Genomic DNA, 24,858 nt, shown 5'->3' with positions numbered 1-24,858 from the left:
GCACACACTAGCAAGACTGCCCAATGATCTGTCTATGCCCCCTAGATTGTGAGCTCCTTGCTCATCATAGCATTCCCAGCCTAGTACAAAGCAAGCACTGAATTAAATGCACTGAGTGAATGCATGTCACACACTTCACTATCAGTGGACAAAATTATTTCCCTGTTCTTCAAGAAACACTCGACACTCTCCAGCTGTCAAGGCAAGGTCTGCCCCTAAGTTTAGATTTTTATTAAAATATTTTTTTAAAACATTCATTTGCTTCCAAATATAAAATAAGATAACTTTTTAAGCAGTCTGACATTTTGATCTTTCAAGGATGAAGAGACCTGGAAAGGCTAGAATTATCCCACCTCTCTAGGAAGCTCCCTCTGGTGGTGAGCCAGCCGGCACCTGCCCTTCCGTAATTAGGTCCAGTCTGGCCTGGGTCCCCTACACATACATGGCTACAATCTGAAACAGCATCATGCCAGCCTCCTCACCATTTGGGTCAGAAACACCTGGAGTGCCCAGATTAGAAACTCCGTGAGAACAGGGAAAATGCCTCATTTGCCCATGCCTGGTACAGTGGCTTAGCCAGAAGACAATCACCTGGTAATTACCTATCAAATAAAGGATTCACAAAGCTGTTTGCTGCAGTATCCCTGCGATTTCTGCACTCTGAAGCCTTACTTATTGCTACAAAGGAAATCAGCCAGGTACAACTGCTAAAAGGAACATACTGATTGTTATAATAGAATTCCTTTCCTCCCACTTCTCCATCCTCCAATTTTCTAAACTTCTTGGAACATTTTAAGAATAATCTTCTTTCCCATTTGCTTGATTTAGAGCTAAAATAAAGTGGCAAGCAACTGGGGTGGTTGGTAACTGTTGCTGCGTGTTATAGGCATCTATGCACAGCACTGCTTTAGTTAAACAAATGAGCTCAGATGTTCTGGCAGCAGGCAACTAACAAATCATCATTTGCAGTAAATAAGACTAAAATGGTACCACGGAATATGCCAATGTTTCCAAGACAATTAGAAACTCAATGCTGTTTCTGAAGGCAGATTTGGGGCACTAGAAGCATATAAAAGAGGGGCAAAAAGGCAGCAGTCAAATATTCATACCAATACAGATTAAATAAATTAGCACCACACAGTGGTGCTAAGTGAACTAACTCTAGATAAACATAACGATACAATGACCAGGTGTGGGCCAGGCTCCTCCTTCTCAGGGCTTGGCCACTATATTATTACAGCAGCAGCATAAACAGATGGGAGTCACAGAACAGGAGCCTCAGTTTTGCTGATAACACCCAAGTGAACAGTGAAACCTATGGGACTGGAGAACTATGCCTAGGAGACAGACAGACACACACACACACACCAAGAAAATCTGAGACCAGTCTTGGGGTTATTCCAGTTTTAAGAACCTTCCATGGATTTACCAGAAGATAATTCAGCAAAGAAGTAGTTATTAAAATTTTCACAACTAATGTCTACACAATAAATTAAAAATAAATTTTCTTTTCATAACTATAGGGAAGTTCACTGCCATCTCTGGGCTATATTCTAAGTCTGTTCTCTCTCTTACTTTGATTTCAAGAACAAAACCTCCCGAGGAAGAGATCTGTCATTAACCTCAACCTCATACTCTCAACATGCTTCTATGAGAGCTTTCATGATCAAATTCCCCAATGAATATCAATAATACAGCTGAATTATTTCAAAATCATATCTCAAATAATCAAAGTAATTTATGCCACTTCTGCTGAGTACACCAACATACATCATGATAAAGTTAAGTAACTAGAAAGTGTAGCTAGCAGAGAAAACTGGCAAGATAAAATAGAGCAAAAGAGTGAAGAATCTTCATGCCATGTTAAGGAGTTTGGATTTTATAAAACAGGAAGCCAATAAGCACAGACTCAAAAACACACACTAACAGAACCCTTAAAGCAGAGCAAGGTGCCCAGGTATACAATAGTTTCATGTCTTACCCTGGCTAAAAACAGCTTGAGATTTTCAGCCAAAAAAAAAAAAATTAATAATAATGCCAGTATGGTGCATTTAATAAAGCCTAACCTTGTATCACAACCACTATAATCAATCACAACTACCAAGTGTTGAGCCGGCAAACTTTGATAAACCACTAACAGTTATTAGAGCAGAACACAGTCAAGTACATAATCTTTAAAAATTCTAGTTTAGTTCTACTAAAGTTATATACCAAATTGGAACACTTGGAAGGCATATTAACAGGAATATGAAATGTCCTTGCATCACCAGACAATATTTAAACACCAAGGGGACTACCTCTCAACTTAACCATGATCATCAAGTAACAAACTCATGCACACTGGCACATGGATTTCCAATCATGTGGCCTATTACTGAAAACAATGTACACTCCTGGTATAATGGAAAGAGTACAGATTCTGAAGCCACGTAACTTACGTTTAGCTTTCTCACTTCCTATTGGCATGACCTCGCCAAGTTACTTAATTTGAACCTCAGTGTCCTCAGTCTTTAAAAGGGACACAGGATGCCTCCAACTCATAGGAGAGTTGTAAGGACTATGTGGCAATATATGGAAAGTGCCCATCACATAGCTCAATAAACGTGAGTTCCCTCATCCAACAACAATACAGCAAAATCACAAAGACCAAACTTTCAAGTTTGCATATACTTATTCATCAATACTTCTTACAAGTAATTTGCCAGTCTTCACCCTCATGGAACAGAAAGGAAATATAAAACATAATTTAGTAATTTGGGGAGTACTTTTATACTTTGAAATAACTGAAAACAGCTGTATTAAACAACTGTAGGTGATCTGCTTTGATTTTATTTACATAATGTTTCACTATGGTCAAAACATAACCCTAGGATTACAAAGGAAATCAGTATTCCTTATGCACTCAGCAAAACGTCTTAGTATTAAGGAACTTTTAATAAGTAGCAGTACAGAAATTAAATCTAGATATGTTTCATTTTTAAAAGGAAATGGTCTTTATATTATATTACTGTAAAAATGAGATATGCTCAAACCACCATGAAGTAACACTACACACCTATCAAACTAAAATTTTTTTTAAAAAGTGACATCAAATGCTGGCCAGGATGCAGAGAAGCTGGATCTCACATACATTACTGATGGGAAGGTAAAATGATATGGCCGCTTTACACCAAGTTTGGCAGTTTGTGTAAGACTAAACATGCACTTATCATACAGCCCAGAAATTGTACTCTTGGGCATTTATCACAAAGAAATAAAAACGTATGTTCATACAAAATCCCGTACACAAAGGTTCATAGCAGCTTTATTCATTATAGCCAAAAACTGGAAACAACCCAAAAGTTCTTCAATGGGCCACTGTTTAGACAAATTGCGGTACATATACAACATAGAATACTATCGGCAATAAAAAGGAATGAACTACTGAGGATATACAGCAACCTGAACAGATCTCAAGGATACTATGCTGAGTGAAAAGAGCCAGTCTCAAAATGTGACATACTGTATTATTCCATTTATATAACTTTCTTGAAATAACAGAATTACAGAGATAGGAAACTGATTAGCAGCTGCTAGGGGTTAGAGGTGGGGGCGGGGGGGGTAGAATGGGTGTAGTTATATAGGGAAAACACAAGGGAGCCTTGCTGGGAAACAATACCTGGATTCTGGTGGCTACATAAGTCTACACATATGATAAAACTATACAGAGGACATATACACACACAAATGAGTGCACGTATAATTAAGTGCTGAAATCTTAGTAACTTTCGTGGATTGTACCAATGTCAGTTTCCTGATTTTGATACTGAACTATAGTTATGCAAGATATCACTGAAGGAGACTGAATGAAGGATGCAAGGGACCTCGCTGTACATTTCTGGCAATCTCCTGTGATTCTATAGTTATTGCAAAATAACAAGTTTAAAAAACTGAATCAAGCCTTGACAATGGTGGCACAGTGTATAAAGCATTGACCTGGAATGCTGGAGTTGCTGGTTTGAAACTCTGGGCTTACCTATTACCAGTCAAGGCACATATGACAAGCAATCAATGAACAACAAAGGAAAGCAATTATGAGTTCAGACTTCTTGTTCCACTCCCCCCTCTTCTCTCTGTAAAATCAATAAATAAAATTTAAAAAAAACTGAATCACAAACAAAGCTATAGAATCTATACAAGAGTTACAAAAATATACATATTTTAAAAATACACAATATATACGATATTGCATGAACAGAATAATGCTTTATAAATGGCTTTAAACTGGCTTTAACTGCTTAGTATGTTGTGCATCTTTTTCAATGTCTATAAACATATGATTATTTTAAATGACTGTATATTGTTCCAGCTGCAGATGCACCATTTTTATTTGTTTATGTATTCAATCTCCTTACTGGACATATAAATTGTTAGCAATTTATTATCACAAACATTGCAATGGACATCTATACATGTATATTCTCCTACATATATTTCTGAACTCATCTAATTATCTCTTTAACATAAACTCTAGAAGTGATACTGCTAGGTCAATGAACACTTCTGTTCTGATGAATATTGCAAATTACATTCCAGAAAGACTTAACCAATTACCAAAAGTGCGTAACTGTAGCTTATGAGCTCACACATAATTCCTAAATTTGCAAAATGCTAAACCCAGATCTTTGACACCAAATCCAGTGATCTTTATACTCAAAAAAGTTTGTGTTGACAGTAAGCAAGCATAAGAATTTATAAAAAAGACAGATATTTTTCCCTTTAAAATGGCCTACAGAGAGGAATTCATAAAGGATGTAATAACTGGCAAATTATTACCATGCCACTATAAATTTAAAACAAATTCTATTTAGTGCCACCAAAGTTCTTTCATTGTACCGAGCAGTCAGTTTCTGTATTATATGACATGGGGGGTGGGGGTACATCAAGAACTACTGTACAGAGAATTTACAACTTCTTTGGATTTAAACTCCACATAACAATCCTCAGGCATGACAAACAATTCTGGCTTTAACTTAAAGAATGGAATAGTGGGCCCTGGCCAGTGGCTCAGTGGATAGAGAGTCAGCCCAGTGTATGGACATCCTGGGTTCGATTCCTGGTAATCAACACACACCTGAGAAGTGACCATCTGCTTCTCTCCCCCCTCTTCTCTCCTTCCATCCCTCCCATAGCCAGTGGCTCAATTGGTTCAAGCGTGCCCTGGGCGTTGAGGATGGCTTGGTTGGTCCAAGCGTGTCAGCCTCAGGTGCTAAAAAACAGCTCGGTACTCAAGCATTGGCCCCAGACTGGGTTGCCAGGTGGATCCCGATTGGGGTGCATGCAGGAGTCTGCCTCACTATCTCCCCTCCTCTAACCTAAAAAAACAAAAGAATGGTATAGTGAAGAGAATACAGCAATGTTCAGTGGTGATGAAAAAAAATCAGCAAATATTTAGTAAAAATATTGTGGTTATTATTTTTCCATTATAAATAATAGGTGATTATATCAGCCACTTAGGCAGAAAATGTCTCCAAATGTCCAAATGTCAGTCACAATTCACAAGGTGACAGGAGAGAAGAAAAACAACCCTGGCCTTGATGGTTAGATCCGCTGTCCACCACACCTGGGGAACCCTGCCATTAGTTTGTGAAAACTAATGAAAAGAAAAATAAAAGACCAGAGCTCAGTGTTATAGCATGCATGCCTTCATGATTCGATACGGTTCCACCGTTAGAGAGCAAACAGTTTTCCCAAAATGACAAATAAACAAGAACATTTGTTGGTAAGGAAAAAAAGTTCATTTTAAATGAACCCTGTAGTATGAGTTCAAGGGTCTATAACCAAAATAAATATATAAAATGGGTCATCAAATAAACTAAATACCTATTCCTGATAACTGTCACACATGAAAATATGTAAGAGGTATTTACAATATTTTAGTAGCTTGTGTAACAAGTCAGACATACTACAGTTGGCAGGTAAAATATCACTTGAGTTACATGGAAGGAGCACACTTAAGCTGATAATTTCATTGAAGGCCTGTGTCCTAGCCTATATAATGGAACCAGGACTGTTCAGCCTCAGAAGGAACTATTTGTGGCCCTACTGCAGTTTCTACCACCCAACATTTTTTTTCTTTTCAGTTCTCTCTTTCTCTTCTAGCAACCCATCTGTCTCATTCTTCATCTGTACACATTTTGGACTTTTAAGTAACATAAGAGGCACCAATAGACACTGCCACGCCATGGTGTTGAATAATACTTGATCTTAGAAGAAAAGTTTACCAATTGGTTCTATAACACTGCAACATAAAAGAAGTCTTATTATCATATTCTCAAATATATAGAATTACTTGGGTTCCCATGTATCAGATTTTTAAAAAATTATTTACACTACAGAGAAATAACTTATTTTTAAAAACTAAATGTTCCTGCTAAGTATATATACACTTAGAATTTCATTGATTTGAAATCCATTAACTTAGAATTTAGAATTTTTTGGCTAAAATCAAGTTGAAACTGACTTTTATGTTATAATTTAAGAAAAGTAGTTCAACAAGAGGGAGGAGATTTATTCACCCTTCTACAAAAAATAAAATGTGTTTAAAGACTTTAACATAGTAATTGTACCATATAAATTTGCTGATTAGATATAACTTGCAATTTGTACAGACCTATATACTATTAAAAGTTCTCTCACCTTCATTATTTCATTTGATTTCTTTTAAAAACCCTGAAGTTGATGAGGAAACAGGAGTTCCTCATTGTATGGGTGACAGAGAAACAGAGAAGCTAAGTAGCCTGTCCAAGGTCACAATATAAAAATAAACATACCTAACTTCTAGTTTAATACTCTGTCCATATGAACAGTATTAATTTAGCTACATTTTTATTAAAGCAAACCCACATAGTATCAATCTAACACACTACCACTAACTACTTGAAATTTCTTTACAGACGTAAAAGTAGTGTCATACATCTATGTTATGATGAATATCATGTAAAATTTATGTGAATGATAAAGAACTGGAAGAAAAAATTTTAAGTCTAATAGGGAAAGCAGATGACTTTCTTGTAAGCACTCTGAAATAATAAACTGTAGTTTGGTCAGGAAGCTAACTTTTTAAGTTATATATTCCTTAATTCACAGCTTTCAGTAATTTCGACTGGTTTTTACTTCTAAGCGTACCAATCTCATTTGTGAATTTCAATAATAAAAGATGATAAACTTCATAGTTCAAATTTATTAATGAAATGCAGAAGGGCAGAAAGCTGTTGGGAGGATTATGCACAGATTTCTGAACATGGATTTGCAAAACAATTCATGTAAATATAATTATGAGGTTTATAAAACAAACACTGAAAATGCTTTAAGTCCTCTTTCCTGAAAAATTTGCCATAAAAATTCAAAATTGACATTATATGAATAATATCATTTTCAGCCCACAACATTCATACTCTGACAAATTATATAATGCTCTTCAGTTTAAAACACAATCTGAGCAAATCAACAAGAAACCATTTAGAAAAGTATGGAAGCATTTCTGAAGACTTTTTTCCCCTTACCTTAGCAAAGAGAATTACAGAAATCATTCACAAAACTAACTAGAATTAGCCCATTCAGTAGTTAAACTGTAGGGATGTTAATGTTTTAAAAGGGCCTATTCATAGGAAAAAGTCAAAGGATAAAAACTGCACATAAATTTATTATAGCAACTTTTAATGTACCAAACAGAACCAAAAAGGTATTTATATTCATGTGATTCACAGGCAGTCCTATATGCTGTCGTTCAACTGCCAAAATGAAAGAAACTATATCTATTAAAGTGTCAATATTTCAGCAACTACCATGCAAAATAATATTGTATTTATTTTCTCAAGAAAGTAACAGACAAAAATGACTTAAAAATTCAGATTCCAGCCAACACAGTGAGAAAGGAACGAAGGTTGCACTTGGAATAAACCTTACTTGTCCCTTATTTTAAAGTTTTAAATGAGTCGGCTATATTTTCTCCCCATATAAACTTTTAGTAAGGGAGAGATCATCCCTGGGCAAACTCAAGCATCTTCCAACATGCTTTTGACTCAAGATGTAAAAACTGAACTTTTATTGGCCCCTCAATTTGAAAAGGTAAAATGGAAAAAAAAAAGCCTCAAATTATTTATTCCCTTAGTAAAATGGCCTAATATACTCTTTTGGTCACTGTTCAAGTAAAACTATGATGAAAAAATTAGAAGAGGGCCTACCTCAATGACACAGCAGATGATTTCAACTTGAAAGTTCTAATAAAATTGTACATAAAGTGTGCCGAAGAGAATAAAAATATAGAAGAGGGGACCGGCATCAAAAATTCTAAGAGAAACTTAATCTTACAATCACTTGTTTCTTTCAGTTAAAAACTTGTGACCTAATTCAATAAAAGTCTCTTTTCCTGCCCTGGCTGGATGGCTTAGCTGGTTAGAACATCGTCCTGAAGCACAGAGGTTGCTGGTTCAATCCCCAGTCAGGGCACACACAGGAGCAGATTGATGTTCTTGTATCTCTCTCTCCCTCCTCTCCCTCTAAAATCAATACAATAGACATTTTTTAAAAAGTCTCTTTTTCTGTTTCTCAACTAAGGAAACAGATCAAGAAACAGAAAGGATCATTCAGGCAGCTCCCCTTAAATAGAGAAGACACACATCACTCAAGGCAAGGTTAAAATAATAGACAGATTATCTATCAGCTTGCATGTATTAATTATAAATAATGTAATCCTTACATTTACATTATAAATAAATACCTGTTACTATGACCTATTGCTTTGAAAGCACTTGAAAATGTGATTATATAATCTGGTGATTCTTTTCCCAAAGATTATCATATAATTTAATGTTGTAGCTGTTTAACCATTATTTGAAGTTTGTTCTATAATTATCCTTCCAACTGGAGACTGTAGCATGATGGCCAATAGATCTGTCTCTGGAAGTACATAAACCTGGTTTAAATCTGGTATGTATCAGCCTTTAGCTTTGTGACTGTGGACCACCACACTAGCTCTCAGTTTTCTCACTGAGAGGAATAACAGTGCACCTGTCTCACAGACTGGGTATGAGAACTAAAGAAGGAAATGCTCATAAGGCAGGAAGCCCAGCACCTGGCACACAGTATATGCTCACTAAATAACTGCTACACTAAGCTAGATGTTTACGTTAGGCAAGCCTCTTAGCTGAATGTTCACATTGCTTAAAATGTAAGAAGGATCCCTGAAAAAAAAAATCAAAGGGTCACAAACCTAACAATGCTGAAGAGAAATGGGAGAAGTTTAAAATAATTTTTTAGAAAATACAACAAACTAAAGTTAAAAAAAAGTGATAAAAAAATAACAGTGATGTGGTATATACATAAAATGACTATTATTCAGCCTAAAAAGGAAGGAAATTCTGATATGAGCTACAACACGGATAAACCCTGAAAATACCATAAGTAAAATTAGCCAAACACAAAATGATAAACATTATATGATTCCACTTATCTGAATTACCTCTAATAGGCAAATTCATAGAGGCAGATAATCGACCAGAGGTTGTTACCCAGGTGGCTAGGGAAGGGGAAATGGAGAGTTATTTAATGGCTACAGAGTTTCTGTCTGAAATGATGAAAAATTCTGGAAATGTACAGTGGTGATGACTAGCCAGCATTGAAGATGTACCTAATGCCACTGTATCAATGCTTAAAACTGTTAAATTTTGTTATGTTAATTGTACCACAATAAAACAAACTATGTGACTAAAATCTTTCCATGTTATAGGGGAGTAGGTAAGTTACAGCAGACTAGACTCATTTCCCAAATACTGACATTAAAACATGCTCATCTCTGGAACACCATGCAACATAAGGAATCCTTTACATTTAAAAAAAAAATTATTTATTAATTTTAGAGAGAAAACAGTCAGACAGAAAGTGGGGAAGGAACGGGCAGCATCAACTCATAGCAGCTGCTTTGTGTATGTGCCTTGACCAGGCAAGGCTGGGGTTTCGAATCAGTGACCTCAGCATTCCGGGTCCATGTTTTGTCCACTACGCCACCACAGGTCAGGCAACACAGGGAATCTTTAACATGGCCAAATGTCCCCATGTAATGTGTTTCCTTGCTCACTGCTCCGCCACACTGGGCTTTTGCCATTCCTCTAACATGCAGAACTTATTCCTGCTTGGGTCCTTTATCCCGGGTGTTCCTTCTCCATGGACTGCTCCTTCCCCAGGATCTGCATGGCCCACACCCTGATTTTCCTCCATGTCTCTGCTTAAACACTGCTTCCCCCGAGACCCCCTATCTGAAGAAATCTGCTTATACTTGTTCCCATTCTGTTGCTCTCTGTGACTTTGCCCTGATTTTTTTCATTACATTTAGCATTTCCAGATATGACTTTTTAGATTTCTTTACTTGTTTATTGTCCAACTCCTCCACTAATATATAAGCTTCATGTGGGCAGGGACCTCATCCCTCATGTTCACTGCACGATCTCCGGCCCTTCATGATGCGGGGGTTAGAGGTGATAAATTGAGTGGGACATTTGAAAACATGTCAACACAATAAACTTAAAATTAAAATTAAAAAAAAAAATCTCCAGCTTTTAAAATTAGTACCTGGCAAATGGGAGGCATTCAATACTATTTTTTTGGTAAAAAAAATTTAATTATTCACATTTACTAAAAAGGAAACATATCATATATAAACCATTAATTTTTTTAAAGTTACATAACAGTAACACAGTGTAGTCTCATATTTGAGGGGGAGAGACAAATATAAAGGCACATCTACCTACAGGTATATGTATTTGAAAAAGTATGGAAGAATATATAAAAAATATCAACAGGCCTGACTGGCCGTGGTGGATAGAGCGTATACCTGGGACACTGAGGACCCAGGTTCAAATCCCAGATGTTGCAGGCTTGAGCGTGAGCTCACCAGCTTGAGTGCAGGGTTGCCAGCTTGAGTGTGGGATCATCAACATGATCCTATGGTTGCTGGCTTGAGCCCAAAGTCGCTGGCTTAAAGCCCAAGGTCACTGGCTTGAACAAGGGGGTCGCTGGCTCAGGCTGAGCCCCCTAGTCAAGGCACACATGAGAAGCAATCAGTGAACAACTAAAGTGACACAACTGTAAGTTGATGCTTCTCATCTCTTTCCCTTCCTCTCTCTCTCTCTCTCTCTCTCTCTCTCTCTCTCTCTCCCTAGTTAAAAAGAAAAAAAGGAAAATATCAATAGTAGCTATCTCTATGAGATGAGAACACAAGACTATGTACTCTTTTGTTTCTGTATTTTCTAACTTTTCTATAATGAAAAGACTTATGTGATTTTTTAAAAAAGATTATTTTACCAGTAAACCTACTAAGAACTCACTCCACTTAGAGAATTAGGGATATGCACAAAGACTTGGCTACGAGAAATTCATCAGAGTTTTACATATAATCATTAAAACCAAGGAAAAAAAAGCTCAACATTAGTTAAATAATTACGTACATCCATAGACACAAAACATACTACAACCATTTATAATTATGTTGTAGGAAAACAATGACAGGAGGGAAACTTGAGTTAAAGAAACAATATAGAATAAGATGCAAACATTTTTAAATGAGAGAACTCAAAGGATACACACAAAACGTTAACAATGGTTCTTTCTCATTGTTGTTATGTTTATCTTTCTGCCTTCCTTGTGCTTTCCTGTATTTAAGGTACGAAAAGTGAACATGCATTTACTCTGGTACTCAGAAAAATGAGTTAAAGCAACTATGCCAAAAGCTGCTTTCTTGCCTTATTTGAGCACCATCTAGTGCTCAGTATATATAATACAATTTTCATAATGGACTAGGTTCCTAAAATGTAGCCTTTATAAAAAGAGCATTGTGTAAGCACAAAGACAAATATCACTAGACTCAGTGTCTGGCCTAATTTTTAAAATAACAGTTAATTCCAAAGAATCACAGAATTTGTTTTTGAATCATAGAATTTTTAATCACTAGGATAAAGCAATCATCAGAAAACTGGTTAAATTTCTACTGCTTATCTTCTTCCCTCAAATATTTTACACTAGCTCTCAAGACAGGGCCCTTTCTCTTTCTTAAATTAATGAGCATTTATTCCTTGAAAGAAGAGGACAGTCAGACACTGTACCTGACTTACGGTGTTTTAACCTGCCCACAAATCTACCTGGTAGGTAATATGACTTCCATTTTACAGAAGCATCCAGAGGCTCAATGAGGTGAAGTAGCTTGCTAAGTTCAAAAAGCTCAGAAGTGGTAGAGCTGAGATGCAAGACAAAGTCAGTCTCGCTCCAAAAATCTATGCTCCCCTACCATGTTCACTGCCTCCATGCTCCACACTTGACCCAAAATCACTGTACCTTTTGGCAAAACAAATCACATTTTTTAATTAATTTATTGTGTTTACATAGATTCTAATGACCCCTCCTGAATACATCCTCCCCTCCCCTGTGTTCCCAAGTACATCTCCTCTGTCCCCTCCCCCTTTCCTCCAGGATTTGCTTTTCTGCTCAAATCCCATCCTATCTGCCTATCATCCCCTTTCCCTCTGTCCGCTTTCATTCTGGATCCTTTGATCCCGCCTCTGTCTCTATTCTGCTTCTCAGTTCATATTGTTTGTCAGATTCCTCAGATGAGTGAGGTCATATGATATTTTTCTTTCTCTGCCTGGCTTATTTCACTTAACATAATAGTTTCCAGGTCCATCCATGTTGTTGCAAAAAGTAACATTTCCATCCTTTTCATGACCCCATAGTATTCCATTGTGTATATGTACCAATGCTTTTTAATCTACTCATCTACTGTCCGACACTTGAGCTGTTTCCAAATCTTGGCTATTGTAAATAATGCTGCCATAAACATGGGGGTGCATTTCTCCTTTTGAATCATTGATGTGGTGTTCTTGAGATATATTCCTAAAAGTGGGATGGCTGGGTCAAAAGGAAGTTAGATTTTTTAATTTTTTGAGGAATCTCCATACTGTTTTCCACAGTGGCTCCACCAGTCTGCCTTCCCTCCAGCAGTGCAGGAGGATTCCCTTTTCTCCACATCCTCACCAGCATTTATTCTGTGTTATTTTGTTGATAAGCGCTATTCTGACTGGTGTGAGGTGATATCTCATTGTGGTTTTAATTTGTATTTCTCTAATGATTAGTGACATTGAGCATTTTTTCATATGCCTATTGGCCATCTGTTTGTCCTCTTTGGAGAACTGTCTATTCATTTCTTTTGCCCATTTTTTGATTGGACTGTTTATCTTCCTGGTGTTGAGTTTTACAAGTTCTTTATAAATTCTGGTTATTAACACCTTTTCAGATGTATTGTTGAATATGTTCTCCCATTGTATGGATTGCCTTTTTATTTTGTTCATATTGTCTTTAGCTGTGCAAAAGCTTTTTAGTTTGATATAGTCCCATTTGTTTATCCTGTCTCTTATTTCACTTGCCTGTGGAGATTAATCAGCAAATATATTGCTGCGAGAGATGTCGGAGAGCTTACTGCATATGTTTTCCTCTAGGATGCTTATGATTTCATGACTGACATTTAAGTCTTTTAACCATTTTGAGTTTATTTTTGTGAATGGTATAAGTTGGTGGTCTAGTTTCATTTTTGTGCAGGTATCTGTCCAGTTGTCCCAACACCATTTGTTAAAGAGACTGTCTTTACTTCATTGTATGATCTTACCTCCTTTGTCAAATATCAGTTGTCCATAAAGGCACAGGTTTATTTCTGGGTTCTCTGTTCTGTTCCATTGATCTATATGCCTGTTCTTATGCAGTACCAAACTGTTTTGAGTACAATGGCCTTGTAGTGTAACTTGATATTAGGAAGTGTGATACCACCCATTTTATTCTTCTTTTTCAAGATTGCTGAGGCTATTCGTATTGTTTTTTGGTTCCATATGAATTTTTGGATTATTTGTTCTATTTCTTTGAAGTATGTCATTGGTATTTTCAGAGAAATTGCATTGAATTTATAAATTGCTTTGGGTAATATGGACATTTTAATGATGTTTATTGTTCCTAGCCATGAACACGGTATATGCTTCCACTTGTTTGTATCTTCCTTGATTTCTTTTATCAATGTTTTATAATTTTCTGAGTACAAGTCTTTAACGTCCTTGGTTAAATTTACTCCTAGGTAATTTTTATTGTTGTTGATACAGTAGTGAAGGGGATTGTTTTCTTAATTTCTCTTTCAGTCAGATCATTGTTGGTGTATAAAAATGCCTCTGATTTCTGAGTATTAATTTTATATCCTGCCACTTTGCTAAATTCCTTTATCAGGTCCAGTAGTTTTCTGACTGTGACTTTAGGGTTTTCTACGTACAGTATCATATCATCAGCAAATAATGATAGTTTTACTTCTTCTTTTCCAATTTGGATGCCTTTTATTTCTTCTTCTTGTCTGATTGCTGTGGCTAAGACTTCCAGAACTATGTTGAATAAGAGTGGTGAAAGGGGGCACCCCTGCCTTGTTCCTGATCTTAAAAAGGGATTGCTTTTAACTTTTGCCCATTGAGTATGATGTCGGCTGTGGGCCTGTCATAGTTGGTCTTTATCATGTTCAGGTATGTTCCCTGTATTCCCACTTTACTGAGAAGTATTGATCATAAATGGCTGCTGGATTTTATCGAATGCTTTTTCTGCATCTATTGATATTACATGTGGTTTTAGTCCTTCCTTTTGTTTATGTGATAAATCACATTGATTGATTTGCAAATATTGTATCAGCCTTGCCTCCCCAGAATAAATCCCACTTGATCATGATGTATGATTTTTCTCATGTATTGCTGGATTCGGTTTGCTAATAATTTGTTGAGAATTTTAGCATCTAAATTCATCAGAGATATTGGCCTATAGTTTTCTTTCTTTGTGTTGTCTTTGCCTGGTTTTGGAATCAGAATTATGCTCGCTTCATAAAAGGAGCTTGGAAGTTTCCTCTCCTCTTGAATTTTTTGAAATAGCTTGAGAAGGACAGGAGTTAGTTATCGGGCCCAGGGTTTTTGTTTGTTGGGAGTTTTTTGATAACTGTTTCTATCTCATTTGTTGTAATTGGTTTATTTAGGTTTTCTCATTCTTCTAGATTGATTTTTGAAGATTATATTTTTCAAGAAATTTGTCCATTTCATCTAGGTTGTCTAATTTTTTGGCATATAGTTCTTCACAGTATTTTCTTACAATCCTTTGTATTTCTGTTATGTCCATTGTTACTTCTCTGCCCTCATTTTTTAATTATATTTATTTGAGTCTTTTCTCTTTTTTTCTTGGTGAGCCTGGCTAAGGGTTTATCGATCTTGTTTACTTTTTCAAAGAACCAGCTCTTGGTTTCATTGATCCTCTGTATTGTTTTTTTAGTCTCTATGTCATTTATTTCCGCTCTGATTTTTTTTTTTTTTAATCATGCACCTCTGCTCTGATTTTTATTATTTCCTTCCTTCTACTACCTCTGGGCTTTACTTGCTGTTCTTTTTCTAGTTCTTTTAGCTGCAGGGTTAAGTTGTTTGTTTGACGTTTTTCTAGCTTCTTAAGGTATGCCTATAATGCTACAAATTTCCCTCTCATGACTGCTTTTGCTGTGTCTCACAGATTTTGAGTTGTTGTATGTTCATTTTCATTTGTTTCAAGGAAATTTTTTATTTCTTCCTTGATCTCATTGTTGATTCATCCGTTATTTAATAACATGCTGTTTAGTTTCCAAGTATTTGAGTGTTTTTCAGTTTTTCTATTGAAGTTGATTTCTAATTTCATGCCATTGTGGTAAGAGAAGATGCTTGATATGGTTTCAATCTTCTTAAATTTGTTGAGACTCATTTTATGCCATAATATGTGGTCTATCCTAGAGAATGTACCATGTGCAGTTGAAAAGAATGTATATTCTGCTGCTTTAGGGTAAAAGGTTCTGAAGATATCTGTTAAATCCAGTTGATCTAGTGTGTCCCTTAATTCTGCTGTTTCTTTTTAAATTTTCTTTCTAGAGGATCTATCCATTGATGTTAGTGGGGTACTGAAATCCTCTACTATTATAGTATTGCTGTTGATCTCTCCCTTTATGTCCATCAAAATCTGCTTTATATATTTAGGTGCTCCTATATTAGGTGCATAAATATTTATAATGGTTATCTCTTCCTGTTGGATTGCTCCCTTTATTATGTAGTGATCTTCTTTATTCCTTACTATAGTCTTTGTTTTAAAGTCTATTTTGTCAGATATAAGTATTGCTACCCCAGCTTTCTTTTCATTTCCATTTGCATGAAATATTTTTTTCCATCCTTTTACTTTCAGTCTGTGTGTATCTTTTGTTTTGAGGTGGGTCTCCTGTAGACAGCATATGTACAGGCCCTGTTTTCTTATCCATGCAGCTACCCCATGTCTTTTGATTGAAGCACTTAATCCATTTACATTTAAGGTTATTATTGATATGTAGTTGTTTATTGCCATTATTTTCTTTAAAGCTATATTCCTCTTTTACTATATGTATATATATTTCCCCCCACTTTGTTCTGTCTACAGCAGGCCCCTTAAGATTTCTTGTAGCCGCCTGACCAGGTGGTGGCGCAGTGGATAGAGCGTCGGACTGGGATGCGGAAGGACCCAGGTTCGAGACCCCGAGGTCGCCAGCCTGAGTGCGGGCTCATCTGGCTTGAGCAAAGAGCTCACCAGCTTGGACCCAAGGTCGCTGGCTCCAGCAGGGGGTTACTCGGTCTGCTGAAGGCCCACGGTCAGGGCACATGTGAGAAAGCAATCAATGAACAACTAAGAAGTCGCAACGCGCAACGAGAAACTGATGATTGATGCTTCTCATCTCTCTCCGTTCCTGTCTGTCTGTCCCTGTCTATCTCTGCCTCTGTAAAAAAAAAAAAAAAAAAAAAAAAAAAGATTTCTTGTAGCCGCCTGACCAGGCAGTGGCGCAGTGGATAAAGCGCTGGACAGAGACACGGAGGACCCAGGTTCAAGACCCCGAGGTTACCAGCTTGAGTGAGGGCTCATCTGGTTTCAGCAAGGCTCACCAGCTTGAGCCCAAGGTCACTGGCTCGAGCAAGGGGTCACTCGGTCTACTGTAGCCCCCTGGTCAAGGCACATATGAGAAAGCAATCAATGAACAACTAAGGAAGCGCAATGAAGAACTGATGTTTCTCATCTCTCTCCCTTCCTGTCTGTCTGTCCCTATCTGTCCCTCTCTCTGTCACCAAAAAAAAAAAAAAAAAAAGATTTCTTGCAGCATTGGTTTGATTGTGATGGATTCCTTGTTGTGTTTTTGTCTGGGAAGCTTTTTATTTCTCCTTTAATTTTAAACGATAGTCTTGCTGGATAAAGAAGTCTTGGTTATAGGTTCTTATTCTGCATTACCTTGAATATTTCTTGCCAATTCCTTCTGGCCTCAAGTGTTTCTGTTGAGAAGTCGGATGTCATCCTTATGGGTGTTCCTTTGTAGGTGATTGACTGTTTTTCCCTTACAGCTTATAATAGTCTTTCTTTATCTCTTAGCTTTGGTATTTTGATTATGATATGTTTTGGTGTGGGTCTCTTTGGATTTTTTTTAATGGGGTTCTCTCTGCTTCTTGAACTTGTGTGACTCTTCCTGCATCAATTCAGGGAAATTTTCAGCTATAATTTCTTCAAAGAGCTTCTCTAGTCCTTGTTCTTTCTCTTCTCCTTCAGGAACCCCCATTATGCAGATATTGTTTCTCTTCATGTTGTCACAGAGCTCTCCTGGAGTTTCCTCAGACTTTTTGATCCTTTTTCTTTTTTTCTTTTTTACAGAGACAGAGAGAGAGTCAAAGAGAGGGGTAGACACACAGGAACGAAGAGATGAGAAGCATCAATTATTAGTTTTTCATTGCGTGTTGCAACACCTTAATTGTCTATCGACTGCCCCCTCATATGTGCCCTGACCATGGGCCTTCAGCAGACCGAGTAACCCCCTGCTTGAGCCAGCGACCCCAGGCTCAAGCTGGTGAGCTCTTGCTCAAACCAGATGAGCCCCTGCTCAAGCCGGCAACCTTGGGGTCCCGAACCTGGGTCCTCCGCATCCCAGTCCGATGCTCTATCCATTGCACCACCACCTGGTCAGGCCCTCTTTTCTTTTAGCTCTTCTGCTTCTGTCCTTTTGCTTATCTTGTTCTCTAAGTCGCTGATTCGATCCTCTGCTTCATTCAGCCTGCTTTTAATTCCTTCTAGTGTAGTCTTCATTTCTGACACTGTGTTTGACATTTCTGTCTGGCTCTTCTTTATGATTTGTGTCCTTTTTGATGCTTACAATTTCTTTATTGGAGTGTTAAGTCCACCCATTGTAGCTTTGAGATCCTTAAGCATCCTAACAATCATTATTTTATACTCTGCATCCAGTAATTTGATTACTTCCGATTCATCCAGGGATTTTTCTGAGGATTTATCTTGTTGAAGCATATGACTTAAGCTTCTCTGCCTTCCCATTTTTCTCTGTCTCCAATTGTGGTCTCCTTACCTAATACAGCCACTTTGAAGTCTTGATTTCTGTTTTCTTCTCAGTTTTCTTAACTCAGTGGTAATCTTGTTTACTGATCTCAGAAGGGGGCTTATTTGAAACTGTATCCAGGAATGCCATGGGTGAAGGCAAGATCTGCCAGCTACTCTCCTTGGGTGGGGTTCTTTCTCAGCTTAAGAAGGGGGAGGTGTATCTCAGATCTCCATGGAGACCTGAGTTACTGCCCCCCTCCTCCCCACGTCCTGTTTTTAGCTGTGTCTTTTTGCACTGATTGGAGCTGGAGAGCTTTCTGAAGGAGGTCACCTAGAACCACTTTAGGCTTGTGCTGTGTGGAGGGATCAACCCCTCCCCCAGATATGGCTGCCTCGGCACTGGAGGAGTCAGCTTCTCAGGTCATCCCATGCATTCCTCTGCTGTCATCATCTGTCTCTCTCTCTCCCCATTTTCCTTTTGGGAGACAAGCCAGTCCTCTCAGTCCATCTCGTTCCCAGGTCCCCAGGCAAGTGGCTGTGAGTAATATTTTCTGCTCTTCTCCTTGTAATGAGAGTTCTTGTGGGCTCTCAGCCTCCCCCTCCCCCTTTGCTCCTGGAAGCGAGAGAGCCCCCACCGTGCCTCCACACTCCTTACCAGGCTCAGTGTGGCTTCTTCTTTGCTCCTTGGTTTTTGAGACCTGTTCTTTTAGTCCAAAGTTGGTTTTTCATGCAGATTGTTCCTAAATTAATTTGTAATCCAGTTTCATGGTGTGAGCTGGGAGTCTGTGCATCTGCCTACTCTGCTGCCATCTTCAATCCATCACATTTTAATAAGTATAAAAGCTGTCACCACATTGCTCAGCGCTGTTCTCAAATCTAGAACTTAAGTTCATTAAATATTAATGCTCAAATCAAATATAAATCTAAAACAAAAAAAACTTTTAAAATACATTATTCTATATAAAGTTCTGTTAGGCAGATACATCAATTTCACAAGGACGAAGGGCTTTCCATTTCCTATACAGGCACAGAACTTCAGACCTTCATCACATGGTGGTTACACAACTGCAGCTGCCTCACATTTGGTTTTCCTGCCCTACTTTTTCTTCCTTCCTGCTCTTTCTAATCCATCATTCACCCTACCTAAAAAGTAATCTACCTAAAACAATACTTTCCCCAAATCAACTGAAAAGAGAACCTACAAGGGATCAGAATTCTAATTCTCAGGTTTCTAACAGGTATGCCAAAAATGACCAACAGGTAGACGGATTTTGACATCCTCGTTCAGACCTCTGTGGTCGGAATTCCCACACGGTTCAGAGCCTCCAGGATACGAGAACTGAGCAGCCTCATCAGTTTCCCCTGAAACACCATGAAGTACAGGGATGGGCAAAAGCAGGTTTAGGTTTGAAAGTATGCAGAACACTGAGTTTATTCTTTTTTCATTGATTTGAGAGAGAGAGGAAAGGGGGGGATACAGAGAGGGGAGAAGTGAGTAGAAGAGAGGGGGATAGGAATGAGAGAGAGAGACATCAACTCATAGTTTCACTTAGTTGTTCCATTAGGTTATGTACTCACTGACTGCTTCTCATATGTGCTCTGACTAGGGATGGAACCTGTAACTTCTGGCACATCAGGACAAAGCTTTATCCATTAAGCCACTCAACCAGGGCCAAAGAGTTTATTTTTGTATCATTACTTATTAATTACTGTATTATTTATTTGTATTATAACTGTAAACCTCTCTTGCCCACCGCCTATATGTTGGAAGTGTTTTCAATGCTCCCTAAAATCTGTTCCCAACCTATTACACTTGTTTCTCATGTCCTTTCAACATAAACTGGAAAAAATAATGGAAGGCATTTGCTCATGCTTTATTCACAGCACAAGAATCACTCCTAGCCCTGGATGGATAATTCGATTGGTTAGAGCATCATCCCAATCAATATGCAAAAGTTGTAGTTTGATCCCTGGTCAGGGCACAGACAAGAATAGCTTAATATTTCTATCCCCACTGTCTCCCTTCCTCTTTCTCTAAAATCAATAAATAAACTGAAAAAGAAATCACTTCTACCCATATGTATATATTATGTAATAACAAAACATTAGAAGCAATGTAAATGGTATACTGCTATATTAATTTTGGTTTATTAATCAATGACATGCTATGCCCCATCAAGAAGAATAAGGAAGCTAATATATAGAAGGCTATTAAAGATATAATCAATGTCCTGGCTGGGAGCTCAGTTGCTTAGAGCATCATTCTAAAACACTAAGGTTGTGCCTGACCACGTGGTGGTGCAGTGGATAGAGCGTCGGACTGGGATGCGGAGGACCCAGGTTTGAGACTCCAAGGTTGCCAGCTTGAGTGCAGGCTCATCTGATTTGAGCAAAGCTCACCAGCTTGGACCCAAGGTTGCTGGCTCGAGCAAGGGGTTACTCAGTCTGCTGTAGCCCCCTGGTCAAGGCACATATGAGAAAGCAATCAATGAACAACTAAGGTGTCACAATGAAAAATTAATGAGCCTGACCAGGCGGTGGCGCAGTGGATGGAGCGTTGGACTGGGATGCAGAGGACCTAGGTTCGAGACCCCGAGGGTCCAGCTTGAGTGCGGGCTCATCTGGTTTGAGCAAAAAGCCCACCAGCTTGAACCCAAGGTCGCTGGCTCCAGCAAGGGGTTACTCGGTCTGCTGAAGGCCCACAGTGAAGGCACATATGGGAAGGCAAATCAATGAACAACTAAGGTGTTGCAATGCGCAATGAAAAACTAATGACTGATGCTTCTCATCTATCTCCGTTCCTGTCTGTCTGTCCCTGTCTATCCTTCTCTCTGACTCACTCTCTGTCTCTGTAAAATAAATAAATAAATAAATAAATAAATAAATAAATAAATAATGATTGATGCTTCTCATCTCTCTCTGTTCAGGTCTGTCTATCCCTCTTTCTGACTCTCTCTCTGTCTCTGAAAAAATTTTTTAAAAAACACTAAGGTTGCGAGTTCGATCCCAGTCAAGGCATATATGGAAAGCAACCAATGAATGTGAAACAACAAATGAATGCTTCTCTCTCTCTCTCTCTCAGCCTTCCTCTGTCTTTCTACATTTTTTTTTTTTTTAATGAGAGAAAGAGAGATAGGCAGGGACAGACAGGAAGGGAGAGAGATGAGAAGTATCAACTTGTTGCAGCACTTTAGTTATTGATTGTGCCTTGATGGTGGGGGGGGGGCACAGCTCCAGCAGAGCCAGTAACCCCTTGCTTAAGCCAGTGACCTTTGGGCTCAAACCAGCGACCATGGGATCATGTCTATGATTCCACTCTTAACCCAGCAACCTCATGCTCAGGCTACTGAGCCCATGCTCAAGCTGGATGAGCCTGTGCTCAAGCTGGTAACCTCGGGGTTTTTTTGTTTTTTGGGGTTTTTTTAATTCATTTTAGAGAGAGATAGAGACAGAGAGAGAGAAGAGGGGAGGAGCTGGAAGCATCAACTTCCATATGTGCCTTGACCAAGCAAGTCCAGGGTTTCGAACCAGCAACCTCAGCATTTCTAGGTCAACGCTTTATTTTTTTATTTATTTTTTTTATTTATTCATTTTAGAGAGGGGAGGGAGGGAGGGAGAGAGAGAGAGAGAGAGAGAGAGAGAGAGGAGAGAGAGAGAGAGAGAGAAGGGGGGGAGGAGCTGGAAGCATCAACTCCCATATGTGCCTTGACCAGGCAAGCCCAGGGTTTTGAACCGGCGACCTCAGCATTTCCAGGTCGACGCTTTATCCACTGCACCACCACAGGTCAGGCCAGGTCAATGCTTTATCCTCTGTGCCACCACAGGTCAGGCAACCTCGGGGTTTTTTTTGTTTTGTTTTGTTTTTCCTAACCTCGGGGTTTTAAACTTAGTTTCTCTGCATTGCAGGCTGACACTCTATCCATTAAGACATTGCCTGGTCAAGCTAAAATAAATTTTTTAAGATTTAACAAATGAATAAAAAGCACAAAGTATAGAAGTTTGTATATGTTATTATCAGTCTAAAATGAGGTGGATATATGTGCCTGTTTGTTTGTATAGGCATGTACTATGGTCTAAATGTTTGTGTCCCCCCCCAAATTCACATGTTGAAATCCATCCCTGGCTGCATAGCTCAGATGGCTGCAGCATTGACCAGAAGCATAAATGTTGCCAGTTCAATCCCCAGTCAGGGCACATGCTGGAATAGGTGGATGTTCCTGTCTCTCTCTCCCCTTCTCTCTCTAAAATCAATAAAATAAACATGAAAGGAAGAAAGAAAGGGAAAGAAAGAAAGAAATATAAGGAGGGAGGGAGGAACCCAAACCTCCACAGATGATAGTAGATTGTAGTAGTAGTAGTAGGTAGGCCATGGGGGAAATTAGGTCATGAATGTGAAATCCTAATAAATGGGATTAGTGCTCCACACATATTCTTACCACCATCAATTATTATACATCTTAGTAGTTTCCACTTCAGATTGTACTGAAATACCATGTTTCCCTGAAAATAAGATAGTGTCATATTAATTTTTGTTCCTAAAGAAGTGCTAGTCTTATTTTCAGGGGATGTTTTATTTTTCCATGAACAAGAATTCATATTTATTGTCAAACAAAAAAATCAACATTTATTAATATACTGTAATCATGTCATCATAAACATCAGCATAACCAGCCAAACTCTGAATTCCATCAAGAATCTGTTGTGACTGTATTTCCATGTACAACAATTGACCCTGTTTCTATGAAAATAAGATAGTGTCTTATATTAATTTTCGCTCCTAAAGACGTGCTAGGTCTTATTTTCAGAGGAGGCCTTATACTTCTAATCTTGAAAAAAACTGCATTAGGTCTTATTTTCAGGGAAACAGGGTATTTTCTTAACTTTTTTGGGAAATATTCATTGGCTGTAATTTTTCCATACATACTGTTCTTTGAGCATCTATTTTCATTGACAGACAAGTCTTAAAGATATTTATTTCCTCTGGACACATTTTTTTGGCTGCTATCATCAAACACAGTTTAACAACTCATGATGGGAAATGACTTTCTTTAAATAGTTAACAAATGAACCGTTTGGAAACTTACTTTGGTTGTAGCCTTGTTTTCATTTTTTATTTTGGGAAGACACTGCTGTGATGAAATGTCCTTTTTTAAGTTTCCTAATTTTTCTGATCATTCCTACTTTTCTATCTTTTTCTTTTTTCTTTTTACAGGGACAGAGAGAGAGTCAGAGAGAGGGACAGATAGGGACAGACAGACAGGAACGGAGAGAGATGAAAAGCATCAGTTTTTCGTTGCGACACCATAGTTGTTCATTGATTGCTCTCTCATATGTGCCATGACTGTGGGCCTTCAGCAGACTGAGTAACCCCCTGCTCGAGCCAGTGACCTTGGGTCCATGCTAGTGAGCTTTTTGCTCAAGCCAGATGAGCCCGCGCTCAAGCTGTCAACCCCGGGGTCTCGAACCTGGGTCCTTCTGCATCCCAGTCCAACGCTCTATCCACTGCGCCACTGCCTGGTCAGGCACTTTCCTATCTTTTGAATTTTCTACCAGTGCATGTATGAAAAATAGACAGGTAGCTAATAGATGGATGAATAAATGGATTGATAAACATTAAAAAACATTTTTTAAAAAATTAGCTTATCACATATATATGTGGGCTTCTGTGCAAATTTTAATCTCCAAGTGGTCTCTTACCTGCTTGTTGGTGCAGGGAAAGAAAACGAGAGAAGCTGATTCCAGAATGGGTCGTTCTCAGAGACAGACTCTATGCCTGATAATTTCTTTAAGTACTCATTTTTAGGAAGATCACCGATTCTGCTGCTGTTTGATCCCATCTTCTAATCTGGTAGATAGTTTGTCCTTAAACCTTCATTTCCACAAGACAACCTATAAAGAATGAAAAGAAATTTCAAATTTGTTCAAAATAATCCTCATGCTTTTCCTACCCTTGACCTAAATGTAAAGAATAACTGTAAACTTATTAACGGAAATCACAGCTCTCTATTTTTAAATATATTTGACATCAAATACAAAGTTAAAAGGAGAAAAATGGGGCTAACATCTGTCTTAACCAACAGAAACACAAAGATCAGAATCTATACTTGCAGAAGTGAAGGCAGTGCCCAAGGCAGCTGAAATTCCTAGGAGGAACACACGAAGAAGACTAGCCACTGAAGTACTCTTGCCAGAAAGTTCCACCTGCTCCCTAGCCTCACAGAAAGCAAAGTAGAAAACTGAGGCCCAACAGCACCTCTTCTGCAATAAATCATGCCAAGCATTCCAAACAGACAGACACACACACAGAGACACACTCTGGACCCAATTTATTTGGAACTCCTAAGACACTAACCAATGAAAACTAGGATAAAATGGAACTTGAAGAACCTGCTAACCAATGCTCTCACTTCCTAG

The 24,858-nt window shown here is 38.2% G+C and overlaps 1 protein-coding gene across 3 annotated transcripts in view; it reads right to left on the bottom strand.

Annotated features, from left to right (window-relative positions):
• The window catches only part of DYM (dymeclin), a 306,792-nt gene that overhangs the window by 266,410 nt on the left and 15,524 nt on the right, over positions 1–24,858 (bottom strand). For all 3 annotated transcript variants that reach the window (XM_066246552.1, XM_066246551.1, XM_066246553.1), the window contains exon 2: positions 24,142–24,333. In XM_066246552.1, coding sequence (XP_066102649.1) covers positions 24,142–24,281 — 140 coding nt within the window. In that variant the 5' untranslated portion in view covers positions 24,282–24,333. The remainder of the gene's footprint in view (positions 1–24,141; positions 24,334–24,858) is intronic.

Source organism: Saccopteryx bilineata, chromosome 11 (assembly GCF_036850765.1).
Source record: "Saccopteryx bilineata isolate mSacBil1 chromosome 11, mSacBil1_pri_phased_curated, whole genome shotgun sequence".
Classification (NCBI taxonomy): domain Eukaryota; kingdom Metazoa; phylum Chordata; class Mammalia; order Chiroptera; family Emballonuridae; genus Saccopteryx; species Saccopteryx bilineata.
The sequence above is the reverse complement of the archived record's forward strand: the minus strand, read 5'-3'. Positions and strand labels throughout refer to the sequence as shown.